We start from the raw sequence: 15,314 nt of genomic DNA, 5'->3' as shown, positions 1-15,314 counted from the left end.
TATCGCCACGGTGGTTAAAAATGGTACGGTCCACAATAGGGGTGTCTGAAATCGCTTTACATTAAAATGTTCCTACAGTGAAAATAGGAGTTGACTTGTATTGTAACTGTAATTATATTTTTTCACAATATCAGAAAAATTATCTGACCCCCCCAAAACTGATATTTCTGTCCCCTACTGGGTCTTCATTGGGGGGTATAGTACCCCCCAGTACCCCCTGTAATTCGGCGGTCAGTTACAATACACTCCAGAGTAACACCACGAGCTTCCAACAGGGCAAGGCTCCTCTGTAATCCTTTTTCCATGTGGTAGCTTCCTCCCACTTCGTTACTCTGAAATAGACAAGTATAGGGAACGAAACAATCATCTTAGACAAACCAGAAGTTTTAAACTTCTCAAAATGTAATTTTTTTAAATACTGATATTTCTTCTCTCCCACCTGAACCAGCTCTGGTGTGTCCACAACGGTGTTGGTCTGAAGGTCCATCAATGTATAGCTTCCAAACTTTGCAGAGTGGCCTTTGAAAGTAATATTACACAAAGCATTATTACCACGAGTGCATTGAATTCAGTTAGATACTAGGGGTGTAAATCGGACAGTTCATCACGATACGATACGATATCGATTCTCTCAGCCAGCGATACGATATTTGCCGATACTTCAAAAAATTCTACGATACGATTCGATTCGATTCAGGGCTATATCGATCGATTAATCGATATTTAGATATTATGTTCACACAACCAGTTACGTTTTTATTAACTCACAAATGCAACCAAAATATATAACATGAATGTTTAATTAAACTCTTTGAAAATTGCACACCCTCTCCCAATTGGGACATTTACAACAGAAGAGGTAATTTGCAAGTACTCCGTTCTTGTTCATTTTCATAAATCATGTTTTTTATTATTATTATTGTGCATTCCAAGTAATATAAATCAAACTGCAGCTGGGTTGTTTTGATTAATAATAATAATAATAATAACTTAAATACAGGTAAATTACAAAATAAAAGTTAATTGAAAGTATGCTTTAATATGTTAAAAAGTTTTTTGTTTTTTTTGCAGAGCAGATTCACATTTCTCTGAGTCAAACAAAATCAAGTAATTGCTATGATAAATAATACAACACTCGGTTAATCTTCGTAACGTTAATCTCCTCAGCTGACATAGACGCCTGACAAACTTTGTTGTTGTGATAACGTACACGCAGTACAGAGAGCTTTTCTCTCACCACTAAACGAACTGCTTTAGTAAGGTTCTGTGAAAATGTTTCCGGTTTTATTTTCCTTTTACGCCCTGAAGAAGATATCACGAGTTCATTGAAATTATCCACCCTCGATCACTTAGTCAGCTTTGACGAAACTCCTCTTAGCCAGCGCGTCTTTTCAAAGTGACATCTGACCTGAATACTGCGCACTGAGTAGCTAAAACGGACTCGCGTTCACCAACAAGGGTGCGAGTGCTTGTCTCTGCTCTGTAAAACATGAACTCGCGATGCCTTGACAGCGGACAACCGGCTTTTGTGAAAAAACGTAGGGTTTAGTCAGTCTTGTCAGGCGTCTATTTCAGATGAGGAGATTAATGTTATAAAGACACACCGGCAGGCGGTTGGTGAGTAAACGAAAATGTGCGCTTTGGCGGAAGGATGTTACGTGAGAATGTGGAGTGTCAAAATAAAGGTGTATATCGATATTTTAAGAGTGGAATCGATGCATCGTATCGTTAGACGTTATATCGATGCATCGATCCATATCGATGTATCGTTACACCCCTATTAGATACTACCTATGCATGTTATGCTTCATGATCCGGAAAATACCCGAGCATCCATGCATCCTTCTTATTTACAACTATGTACCTGGTGAGTCAGCCCTCATGTCACCTCCAACGATGACCCTTTCCCTTTCACTCAGGCGATCTAGCGTCTCATTTTGCCATTTTGCTTGAGCACTAAGAAACAAAAACTCGTACTGGTTAACAAATATTAAATACAAAAGTAACAAAATATAATAATAATAAAATTCTGAACCAGGGGTGTTAAACTCAGTTCCAGAAGGATCAACAGGCATACTTGAACTTTTTTAATGAGCCTTAGAGAGTTGATTAGCTGCCTCAGGTGTGTTTAATAATGATTAGAGGTAAACTCTGCAGTGCTGTGGCCAACAAGGAACTCAGTTTGACACCCCTGTTCTAAAACAAATGCACAGTTTTGAAACTTACGACATGTCTGCTGTCTCTGTTAAAGTTGTGTCCGTCTCTGCTGGATCAAATGTATAATCTTGCTCTTCAGGTGCTACTACAGATGATGTGTCCATTAGGGTTTCTTCGTCATCCTCTTCCTCCAGTTCCACACGAGGTCTCTTTGATGGCCACTTTATAGGTGTAGAGGTCCTAAATATTAAACCAGCTGCTGGTGACAAACTGTCAATGTCTGAAACTGTATCTGTCGTCTGGACACCTGTAATATACAAAGTAGTTGTGTGTTACTGTTATGTGACACTTATTGTGTAACAAGACTAGTTATAGGTCCTCTGTATAAGCAGTATCATATAATACATAAACATACCTGAACTCCTGTAGCGAACATGAAACGTCTTCATTGATGACTGAGTGCCAACAGACTTGGTCAGCGGTTTTGCGTCTGTCTGGCAAGCAACATCTCTGGTTTGGCTGCTCTGTTCTGATGTGCTGTCCTTAACAAATAAAGATTCCACTATCAGCGCGATAAAAAAATAACAACATAGCTGGACTCATGGTGCTATCACATGCTATCACAAACTTTATAAGTCTAACATGTTATTATGGACAAATTCAAAGGCAATTTGGAAAACCAACGCGTAATACATACTTCTAGATGTGTAGCTGGATCACGAACAGTTGGCACTGCTACATCCTTCAGGAGCCATTTTTTTGCAAAACCTGCTTTATACTGAGCCTCATTCAAAAAGCTGTCCGGTGTAAAATGATTGGAGCAGACATAAACGAATTTTGGTAGAGTTGAGGGAGCATTTTCTTCAAAAACAAACTTAATCCACCTCGTCTTCAGCGGTTCAGATTTCGGGAGTAAATAGAGAGAGGCTATGTGGATTATTACATCCAGCCCAACGCTTGGGAGACATTCTCGTCAGTGCAGCGATGGCGGATGTGATGCCCGGAGAAACATCTGTGGAAGCAGTTTTCCAGGATCTGGAGCAGCCTGAGGATGGAACATTTCAGATATCAAAAACTGTTTATTTATTTTTTTATAATATTAATGATCAATGTCAGTGGTCACATCAAATTGTTACTTTGGTTTCACTTTATTTTGGTCCCTTTAAGACATTCTATAAGTCTATAAGTAACACTGCACATGTCTACTAACTCTCATTAGAGTATTAGTAGAGTATTAGGTGTTTTATTTATTATTTATTAGTGAGTATTATTTGGTGCCTCTAGGCTTATTTGTTGATCACATTTATACCTAATGCTTCCTACGGGTGTATTAACTACAGTAATCTGCACTTAAACAACTCAATACACATTCAGGTTTTGGCCAACTTACAATATAAAGATAACGATCATTGTCAATCTTGCGTATCAATCAATACACCCGGCTTTGTATTAAGTATTAAACCATCTGTAAATTGTTTTAAATGTGTTTTGATGCATGCAAGAGCAAAATGTTTGTACAATTCAGTAAGATTTACCTTTTTGCCATCAAATTTGCGTGTTCCCAGAAACACTCTGCCAAATACTCCGGATCCAATGAACTTTTCCACGTTATAGAGAGACTCAAAGGACTCTGAAAAACAAACAGAAAAATGTGAGACAATTATTAGCTTGCTAGATTCATTGTTTTATTTTAAAAATATCAGTGCTGGTCGAGCAACAGTAAATGTGATCGGACGTGTTAAAAACTTGACTCAGTTATGCATGAAATAGCTAAATCTCTATCTGTAGACTTTGCACTGCCAAGCCTTATTTCAGTCTCACCTGTTGAGCTCTCGTTCACAGGAGAAGCCTCCACGGCACCCTGAGCAGTTCGGCCAGTTGATGTCTCTGTTGGCTCGACACAGAGGACACAGAAACCCTTCGAAGCTGTTGGACCTGGACAAACAGGGGGGGGTGAGGACCAGGGTGAGGACCAAGCTGAGGATGACGTGATGCCCGGAGAGGAATCTGTGGAAACAGTTCTCCAGGATCTGGAGCAGCCTGATGATGGAACATTTCAGATATCAAAAACTGTTTTTATTATTTTTTTATTTTTATTATATTAATTATCAATGTCAGTGGTCACATCAAATTGTTACTTTGGTTTCACTTTATTTTGGTCCCTTTAAGACATTCTATAAGTCTATAAGAAACATTGCACCTACATGTCGACTAACTCTCATTAGAGTATTAGTAGAGTATTAGTAGAGGGTTAGAATAAGTTGACATGTAGTTGAAAAGTTACTTATAGTCAGTAGAGTGTCTGTTGCTAGATCCATTGTTTTATTCAAAAAATGTCAGCGCTGGTCGAGAAAATAATATTATAATGGGGGAAATAATTTTAATATTCTGTAAAAACAAGCCTTATTTTTTAGTGGAAAACAAGATAATACTTTTTAAAATAATGTTGGAGAAATAATGATTTACCATTATTATATAGTATCAAGCGCTATATAAATGAAGGTGATTTGACTATAACAAGAACATTACAATGAACACAAATTTGAAAATCTCACTACAAATAATCCAGAATTTAAGACAAAAGATAATAATCCTACTCTGCTTGTTACACTTCCACACACCTGAAACTGATCGAGTGAATCTCCTCAGCTTCTCCAATCTAGCGTAGTGTACGAACAAACCATGGATGTTGTAACATCTGCTCTAAGCTGGGGCGTTCAGCTGGATCGCGAGCTAGACACTGTCCAATCAGATCCCTGCAGTCTGTACACATTTTAATAAGGAGAGAGCTGGTTAGTCATGACCATGTGACCCGGCATTTTGAAAACAGCGATGCTCTCGGTGTACGTTGAGCTACAGTATATATAAAAATTCTGACACACTACAACCTTTAACTTTCTGTACAACTCGTTTGCTTTATGTGTGTTTATCCATGTTATCATCATTATTCACTCACGTTTGGATAAGTTGGGGTTCTGAAATGTAACTTCGGCTTGTGTGATTTCCGTTCTATTACGAAAAGGAAGACATGTGTTCGACAACTCGTACAGCACCACTCCTAGAGACCAGACGTTTGCAGGGACGGCGTGGAATCGAGGTTCTGTAAAGACTTCAGGTGGGCAGTAATCCAGAACTCCTGTAAGGAAGACATTTGCACATTGTTGAGCTTTTTTTTTAAAGCATCATCAAAAAATTTGTAAGTCACTACCTTCAGGTTTCCACACTCCCAAAATGCTCACCCCTGTATCTGTTGCTCTCGTAGCCTTCGCTACTAAATAGCTGACCGCAGCCAAAGTCTATCAGCTTGAGATCTAGCGTGTCTTTCTCAAACAGGACATTCTGTGAATGAATGTCACTATGGAAAACACCATGATGGATGCAGTGTAGCACTGCCCGCACAGCCTGTCTCATGACGACCCGTGAGAACCAGTCACTCCAAGGTTGACGATAGATTATGTCAAACAAGCTCTCGCAGTGCCCCGGATACTCCATAACCAGAGTGAATTCTTTAGGATGTTCAAACCACTCGTACAGTTGTATGACGAAGGGGCTTATGGGTTCTAGCCTCATCATCATCAGCAGCGCCACTTCTGTGACGAGAGGTTTGGGATTCCCAGGCTAGAGAGAAGAAGCAGACAGAAGGTTAGCTGGGTAAAAATCTGAAGAAAACATCATTTTGAAATGTACTATTCTTTGATCTTTTTAGATGCGTTCAAAAGAGCCTTTTCAGCTCAAAGTTATTTGGTGCCTCTAGGCTTATTTGTTGATCACATTTATACCTAATGCTTCCTACGGGTGTATTAACTACAGTAATCTGCACTTAAACAACTCAATACACATTCAGGTTTTGGCCAACTTACAATATAAAGATAACGATAATTGTCATTCTTGAGCATCCGCTTGATGGCAACCTGCACAAAAAAACACAAAAAAAACAGTTTCAATAACAGTAACAGTTTTCAAGCACCTGGCTTTGTATTAAGTATTAAACCATCTGTAAATTGTTTTAAATGTGTTTTGATGCATGCAAGAGCAAAATGTTTGTGCAATTCAGTAAGATTTACCTTTTTGCCATCAAATTTGCGTGTTCCCAGGAACACTCTGCCAAATCCTCCGGATCCAATTAACTGTTCCACGTTATAGAGAGACTCAAAGGACTCTGAAAAACAAACAGAAAAATATGAGACAATTATTAGCTTGCTAGATTCATTGTTTTATTTTAAAAATATCAGTGCTGGTCGAGCAACAGTAAATGTGATCGGACGTGTTAAAAACTTGACTCAGTTATGCATGAAATAGCTAAATCTCTATCTGTAGACTTTGCACTGCCAAGCCTTATTTCAGTCTCACCTGTTGAGCTCTCGTTCACAGGAGAAGCCTCCACGGCACCCTGAGCAGTTCGGCCAGTTGATGTCTCTGTTGGCTCGACAGGAACTTGACCCGGCAGCGGAGGACACAGAAACCCTTCGAGGCTGTTGGACCTGGACAAACCCTTTTCGCTTGGGCTCTCCGATCCATCGCCACTCCAGCTCCCCTCGACGCTGTCCGAGCCTCGGCTGCACAGATTCAACGACTCTCTACTTCCTCTCTCGACATGGGCCTCAGGGGGGGGTGAGGACCAGGGTGAGGACCAAGCTGAGGATGGCGTGATGCCCGGAGAGGAATCTGTGGAAACAGTTCTGGAGCGGCCTGAGGATGGAACATTTCAGATATCAAAAACTGTTTTTATTATTTTTTTTTAAAAATTATATTAATTATCTATGTCAGTGGTCACATCAAATTGTACCTTGGTTTCACTTTATTTTGGTCCCTTTAAGACATTCTATAAGTCTATCAGTAACACTGCACCTACATGTCGACTAACTCTCATTAGAGTATTAGTAGAGTATTAGTAGACTTATAGTCAGTAGAGTGTATGTTGCTAGATCCATTGTTTTATTTAAAAAATGTCAGTGCTGGTCGAGAAAATAATATTATAATGGGGGAAATAATTTTAATATTCTGTAAAAACAAGCCTTATTTTGAGTGGAAAACAAGATAATACTGTTTAAAATAATGATGGAGAAATAATGATTTACCATTATTTGGCTTGACGCCGGAGTGATCTGAAGCAGGTGACGATGATGGTTCAGGTATAAAAGGCTCCACAACAGTCACAGAATCACTGGAAGAGCTTCTGAAAACACCCTTCGTATCCTCCAAGAACTTGAGAGAACGACCAGGTTTCTTCACACATTCTGGAGCTTTTTCTGAAATGAAGAAAAAACTAATGAAAACAACTATTAGACCCATCTCTGATGTCAAATTAAGCAATGACATAATGATATAACTTACATTTTACTATTCAAATCTTAATAGTGTAACAAAGTCTCTGCTTAATATCTGCAAACTCTTTATTGTGATGCTCCTCCAACAGACATTCAGTTGTCTATAAGTAACATTGCACCTACATGTCGACTAACTCTCATTAGAGTATTAGTAGAGTATTAGTAGACTGGTAGGGTTTAGGGCTGGGACAACGCGTCGAAGTCATCGATGATGTCGACGCAAAAAATACGTCGACGCAAAATATGCGTGTCGATTCGTCGACCTGTTTTCATTTCTCTAAAAAACGTGTGCAAATGACTTCACAGTGTGTACCTTAAGTGCGCTGATACGCGATGGCCATCATTCTATCCATCCAGGGGTTTTCCTGCATTGAATTTTTTTGGGGGCGGCCGCCAAAGCCTTATTTGATCGGTGAGTGATGTAGAATAGAATGACTGACTGCGCTTGACAGGGTTCATATAAGTACGAGAGAGAGTCCCGGCCGCGCGCGCGCTCACCGTCTTCAAACAACACGAGCGCTGTCTTGCTCTCTCTCTCTCCCTCGTGCATATTAATCAAAATCATTAGACACGATAGAAAAAGGGCGGAAGACCAAAGTTTCACGTGGAGCATTCGGAGATTTTTTTCTCTTGAATTACCGCGGAGTGTGAATTGTGGTAAAAAATAAACTGCCGGGATAATCCCACAACGCTTGCCGTAGGCTACACGTCCACTAATGACACGTCCGATTCGCAAACTAATGACTAAGGGTGTCACGATTCTCCAAATCCTCGATTCGATTACATTTTCGATTCTAAAGTGACGGTTCGATTCGATTCTCGATTTAAAAATTTTTTTTTTTTGAAAGCACAAGCTATGCCATTTTTAGACTTTTATGCAATATAATAATATCTGACCTTTGTTCGCAATGTACCACACACTACATTGTCAAATTTTAAACGTTTATTAACAACATAATGTAACAATAACTTATATCTTCAGTCAATTGGAAACTTAAACAATATAACCTATTACCTATTATAGTCCCGGGGCTCCCTGGACTCCTCAGATCAGTCACAGGCGAATAGCACGGCGTTTTAAATTGGGTTCCCACAGCGTTTGCAACGCAGTACGAGAGAACGTTCTCATAAGGGAACGTACTTGGTTACTTGCGTAACCTCGGTTCCCTTAGAGATAAGGGAACGAGTACTGCGTTGCCTTGCCGTGCTATTTCGCTCATATCAGGTACTTCGCTTCAGTCGATTTAAACCTAAAGTCCTTTGGCGAGTTTTCTCTGAATTTATACACTTCAGCCGCGTCCAAATTGGCGCGCTCGAGGTTGGCAGGGCGCCAAGCGCTCCTACTCGCCATAGGTTCGTGCAGTTGCCGCAGCACAGCCAATCAGCTCGCTCAGACGAGCTATGATGCTCTCGCTGTGCAGCTGCATTGCGTTTTAAAATAAAGGCTTCAATATTCTCGAGAAAAGGAGTTTTACCTATTACAGGCAAGCCGAGCTGACGTGACATATGGGGCGTGGCAGCATCGACAATTCCATTTTTTGATTCGATAATCGAGATTTAGCATTAATTTCGATCGATTTCGATTTAAAATCGAAATCGTGACACCCTTACTAATGACTCATTTGAACCGATTCACTTTAATGAATGGTTAAAACAACTGATCTGTCCAACACTGAACTCACGAGGCGTCTGAATCGGTGTATAACAAATCGGTAACACTTTACAATAATGTTCCATTTATTAAATTCTAGTTAAGTACTTTTTTTTATTAGTATTTTATTTATTTTTTTAAGAAAAAGGTGAGTGGCAGAGTGTATTACTATACGTTGTTGTTATTTTTATGTGAATGAAGAATTAAAATATGCACTTTTTTCAGTAAGCTAGGACTATGCGTTTTCAACATAAATGTTCAATTCTGTTGGTTCAGGAAGGACGCCATGACAGGCTGCTGGCTCCCACTGTTCATTTTTATTTATTTTTTGTTGGAAAAGCACTCTCTGTATTAGCTTAAAGCCCCCAAGTTTACATTGGTTACTGTATTCTTTCAATTGCTCTAAACAAGTATTTTGGGTGACCTTTTTATTTTTTTATTGAATGCTAGACATCAAGTTGTTGTTATTTTCATCTGAAAGAAGAACTTTTTTTTCAGTAAGCTAGGCCCTATGTGTTCAGTAAGCTTGTTTCAGTAAGCTAGGCCCTATGTGTTCAGTAAGCTTGTTTCAGTAAGCTAGGCCCTATGTGTTCAGTAAGCTTGTTTCAGTAAGCTAGGCCCTATGTGTTCAGTAAGCTTGTTTCAGTAAGCTAGGCCCTCATGTGTTCAGTAAGCTTGTTTCAGTAAGCTATGTGTTTTCAAGGCTTTAAGGTTTTATTGAATGCTACTTCTGACTAAGAATGCATTACTATGCACTTGTATAGTCTTTTATTTTGGAATTTTAAGAGCAATAAACATATATTGCAATGTTAAGGAATTCATGTTTTTTTCATTCAGATATGTAAATTAACATGTATAAATTGCTATTAGTCAATTAATGGGGATTGGGGAGATAATCGATAATCGAATCGAATCGAAATCGAATCGGACTGGAAAAATGAATCGTTAGATTAATCGATGCATCGAAAAAATAATCGCTAGATTAATCGTTTAAAAAATAATCGTTTATCCCAGCCCTAGTAGGGTTAGAATAAGTTGACATGTAGTTGAAAAGTTATAGTCAGTAGAGTTTCTGTTGCTAGATCCATTGTTTTATTTAAAAAATGTCAGCGCTGGTCGAGAAAATAATTTTATAATGGGGGAAATAATTTTAATATTCTGTAAAAACAAGCCTTATTTTGAGTGGAAAACAAGATAATACTGTTTAAAATAATGATGGAGAAATAATGATTTACCATTATTTGGCTTGACGCCGGAGTGATCTGAACCAGGTGACGATGATGGTTCAGGAACAGGATCTGCTGGAGGAATAAAAGGCTCCACAACATTTCTTGAGCTGCTGAAAAAACCCTTCCAGCGCTTCTGGAAACGACCAGGTTTCTTCATACGTTCTGGAGCTTTTTCTGAAATGAAGAAAAAACAAATGAAAACAACTATTAAACCCATCTCTGACGTCAAATTAAGCAATGACATAATGATATAACTTACATTTTACTATTCAAATCTTATCTGTAAAGTTACAAATCTAAAGTAATGGGAATTGTTCACGCTATCCACCTGACTTCTGCTTAATGCCTGCATAAATGTCCCAACATATTATTTCACAATATTAATAGTAATTTTATTTCACTATTATCACGATTACGAGGTGATTCCGATTCAACGCTAAAGTTATTTTTCTTATTTTATCTGATCTTTAATTAAAAAGAAAACATAAATTTCCAGGCTTCATTTGGCCAACTCTGGCACATGTGGCTCAGTTCTTGTAATGGTAAAGATCATATGGGCCATATCTAAATATAGATATATTTTATTAAACACATTTATTAAATGCATAGCAATGTCTTATTTATGACATAACTGACTCTGTTATACTCGGCACGACAGCCATTTTGACAATTTTGCATGTGTTTGACAATTCAAGAGAAATAAGTGGTGAAATTGAATTCTTTTCTGGATCGTATGCTGTCTGTGAAGCGGCTTTCTGTGCGCACGTGTTTCTGGTGTGTGTCAGACAGCCATCGAGCTCATGCCTTATTGAGAACGTTTTGCTAACATTCCCATTCAATTAAGAAAACATTATTTCTAAATGTTCCCTGAACGTTCAAAACGTCCAGTTTTTTCAACGTTTCAAAAATGTTTTATCTTGGTTAATAGGCCGCTGTACGTGAGCTGTATCGTTCAGTTTCGTTCCGACAAACGGGGCACTAATTTTTCTTTTGCTCAATATGTTCAACGTTAATTAAAGGTATCCAAGCAAAAAGTTCTCCACGCATTATCCTGCAGTTAATGAGAAATTGTAATTTATTGGCGCACTATATTGACTACGTATTGAGACATGTAAAACTGTTGAGCTAGATTTTCAACCAATCAGCATCGAAAATGTAAGTAGGTCACAGCCGAAATCAAGCCAATATCACTACGCACATGTAAACATGGAGGAGGACGTAAGCAGCGCATCTTCATCTGATAGCGGCGATCAAGCTCGATTAACACCCGTAAAGTGTATTCTTCATGTCGGAAAAGATGGTGGGAAAGGTCCGCAGCCCTTTACTGAAGTCCGGTGGGAAAAAATCAAGCATAGGAATGGCTCAAAACGTCGGACACTACGGAGCTAACGTTAGCTATTGCTAATAAACATGTTGCCCTCTTGGACAAACCGGTCTCTGATGTCCCAACAACTACGGGTTTCACCCGGCCTGCTATCGGCGTTTTATAGACGCTTGACTTGTGTGTATGTGTGTGATGGGTAGGTTTAGGGGTCGGGTTAGTGTGTGTGTGTGTGTGAGAGAGAGAGAGGTGGGTAGGTAAATAAATATATCAAAATTAAATCTTGTTTACAATAATCATTCCAGTGAATATGTACATTTAACAAGACTGACAGTGACACAATAAGACCTCATGTTAGCATCTTTTTACTCTTAAAAAAAAAATATAAAAAAACATGTATGTTCTTTAACGTTTGATTATAATTTTACTGTCTTCACATAGGGATGGGATTTGATAAGATTTTATCAATAATAATGCCACTGACGATTCTGATTATCGATCCAATTCTTTAACGATTCTCTTATCGATTCTTGATAGCACTGTGTGGAAAAATTTTATTTTAAAGTTTAAGCTTGAGTTAGCAAACTGTACTTTTTATATAATGTATGTAATAAATAGAACCTTATTGTAAAGTGTTACTGATTAGTTATACACCGATTCAGACGTCTCCTGAGTTCACTGTTGGAAAGATCAGTTGTTTTAACGATTCATTAAAATGAATCGGTTCAAAGGAGTCATTATTAGTTCGCGAATTGGACGTGTCGTGCGCGTTGTGTGATTATCCCAGCAGTTAGGACATGGACATCCAAGATTTGTGTCAAGTTGTCAACATAGAAAACATTTCATCACTGTATAGTTTTATTTCGTTTAATTAAAGTGTTGTTTTATGTCAGCTGAATGTCCGGAACGCTTTTCTGAGAAGATAAGGAAACTTATTTAGCACAATTCACACCCAGCAGTATAATTCAGGGAAAAAAAATCTCCGAATGCTCCACACAAAACTTTGGTCTTCCGACCTTTTACCACCGTGTCGATTTATTTTGATTAATATGTGCGAGGGAGAGAGAGCAACACAGCGCCTAGTTTGGAGACGGTGAAGTCGTTTACACAGAGAGTGCGCGCGCGCGACCGGCTCTCTCTCTCTCTCTGGTCGTTCTTTTAGTTAAAACATGCGCCCTGTCACAAACGCAGCCGTTCATCTACATTACTCACCGATCAAATAAGACTTTGGCGGGACAAAAATTCACTTTGGCGGGCGCTAAAACAAGTTCAATGCAGGAAAATTCATGCGTGAGTTTCCATTAGACTCGCACGGTAGCCAGGCAAATGGCGAGCTCAGCTGTTGTTGACGCTGTGTGTGTCATGGTGTGTGTGCTTCAAGATTATGACGCAAGTGCTAAGATTCCGATTGGCCAAGAGAAAAAGTGCTAAGATTCCGATTGGCCCAGAGAAATGTAAATGATAAGAATTATCCAATAATGTTTCGCAATTTCGTCAGCGAAATAAAGGGATAACAACAATATTGACAATATGAACAAGTATATACACGTGAACAAGCAAATCCACAAAGATAGAATAATAAATAAAAAAGTACCCTAATTAGATGGTTCTAATTTGGAAAACATTTAGATATGTGTAAGTCAAATTGCCATCGAAAATTTAAGACCTTTCATAAGTAAAAATAAGACTTTTAAAGACTTTTTAAGGCCTTAAATTAAAAAAATCGAATTTAAGACTTTTTAAGGATCCGCGGACACCCTGTAATACTGTTTAAAATAATGTTGGAGAAATAATGATTTACCATTATTTGGCTTGACGCCGGAGTGATCTGGAGAAGGTGACGATGGTTCAGTCACAGCACTACCGGAACAGCAGCTGAAAAGTCCCTTCGTAGCCTTCCAGATCCTGAGCCAAAGACGTTCTGGAGCTTTCTCTGAAATGAAGAAAAAACGAATGAAAACAACTATTAGACCCATCTCTGACGTCAAATTAAGCAATGACATAATGATATAACTTACATTTTACTATTCAAATCTTAATAGTAAAATGCTCCTCCCAACAGACATTCAGTTGTCTACAAGTAAAATTGCACCTACATGTCTACTAACTCTCATTAGAGTATTACAGGGTACCTGCACAATTTTTAAAGTCAAATTTAAGGCTTTTTAAGACCTTTTTAAGACCTGAAGAAATCAAAATGAATACCGTACATTAGGGGTGCGCAATATTGACAAAAATATGTCTTGATATTTTCAACGTTTTGTCGATAATAATTAGATGATATTTTAAAATTATTTAATGATTTACTGTACAGTTTTTTAATGTTTTAATTAAAGAATACTTTAAATATGAAACTAAAACCACCAGTAGGTGGCGGCAAGTCACTGTCTTAATAAGCGAGTTGTTGGAGTCATTTATTCAACCGATTTGTTCAAACCATAGATATTATATAGAGACTAGATGCCCTATTGGCCGCTGGGCACTGAGAAATGCGGCCGCCATCTTAAACCGGTCGTGTTCCTAGTTTCGTTGTGTGGCAGCAGTGAAGATGCTAGAGCACTGTGGAGTATTTTCCTGTTCTAATCGGCGGACCATCGCAAATAGGGCCCGGGGGATTACTTTTAACATTACCGTACTATTGGTTGTAATTTGTGAATAGAATATTACCAGATAATTGAGAAGGAGCAAGGATCTTTGATATTACTGTACTGAAATCGTAGCCAGCTAACGTTAGCTAGGCAATGTTTACTGCACCAGCCGGTGTTCACCTGACATGGAGAGGTGGGGTAAAGTAATAATTACAAGAGCTTCTCGGTTATTTTAGTCCCGTCCGAATGTGCCATCTCAGTAATCATTTCGGACAATGTCAGTAAAGATTACGGCGACTTTTACCTTCTGTAAAAAGGTCCAGGAAAATTACCTCAGGTAACGTTAACGTTTATAAACGTGCCAATAGACCCTCTGTAAATCAAGTAATTTCGTGTTTAAAAGTAGTTTCCTGTGGTTTTTCAAGTATTGAGACGCTTGAAAAGGCATTCAGTTGCGTGTTTTCTCCCTCCCTCAACTCAAGTGTTTTCCACATACCATTCAGATCAGAAAGAAGTTCGAAAGCACTTGTAAGAGGCACGAAACTTACTTTTACCGCAATCCAATCTTAAGTTAATTCATACATTGTTCGACCGGACATAACTGTTTTATATATATATATAAATATAGGTTATTTGTGTTTGCGCACGTGATATCAGGAAGCAATGTAAATGTAAAACACACACGTTTCTTCAACTTATTAAAATATCTTACTTTACTGCAACTATCTGTTTCTGCTTCTTTATCATATTTACAGTGTGTGATTTATAAAATAGCTTATATCCTACATCACATATTTTGATTTTGGACGTCTGGTCACTTTATATCTTATATCAGAATATTATATTACTGTTAAGCCTACTATGAATATTAAAATACGCCGAACCATGTGTCCTGTATAATAGCTACATGAATGACCTTTGCAGCAAACAAACCCGCGTGGAAATCAGTTCGGTATTCAGTGAGGTATGATGAATTAAATGCGCTGACAGCTCATTGCACCTGCCATACAGATTACACTGAGTGGAGCGGGTGACCGGTCT

At 38.4% G+C, this 15,314-nt stretch overlaps 2 protein-coding genes across 2 annotated transcripts; both read right to left on the bottom strand.

The window, feature by feature from the left end:
- LOC309509935 (uncharacterized protein) lies at positions 1-2,461 on the bottom strand. Its single transcript, XM_082184944.1, has 4 exons — positions 2,227-2,461; positions 1,865-1,956; positions 440-519; positions 1-332 (listed from the first exon to the last, which is right to left on the bottom strand). Exons 1-4 carry the CDS (start codon positions 2,319-2,321, stop codon positions 186-188), a joined length of 414 nt encoding a protein of 137 aa, XP_082041070.1. The 5' UTR covers positions 2,322-2,461; the 3' UTR covers positions 1-185.
- A 669-nt stretch (positions 2,462-3,130) lies between these two features.
- Positions 3,131-13,566, bottom strand: LOC309508801 (uncharacterized protein; the record flags this gene model as incomplete). Its single annotated transcript, XM_082183272.1, has 6 exons — positions 13,487-13,566; positions 10,371-10,538; positions 7,236-7,406; positions 3,979-4,197; positions 3,693-3,787; positions 3,131-3,202 (listed from the first exon to the last, which is right to left on the bottom strand). The coding sequence occupies exons 2-6, from the start codon at positions 10,519-10,521 to the stop codon at positions 3,131-3,133; spliced, it is 708 nt and encodes a 235-aa protein (XP_082039398.1). The 5' UTR covers positions 10,522-10,538; positions 13,487-13,566.
- Between the last annotated feature and the right edge of the window lie 1,748 nt (positions 13,567-15,314).

This window comes from Leuciscus leuciscus (genome assembly GCF_965113295.1).
Source record: "Leuciscus leuciscus genome assembly, chromosome: 11".
NCBI lineage: Eukaryota > Metazoa > Chordata > Actinopteri > Cypriniformes > Leuciscidae > Leuciscus > Leuciscus leuciscus.
This window is presented reverse-complemented; position numbering and strand designations above follow the sequence as displayed.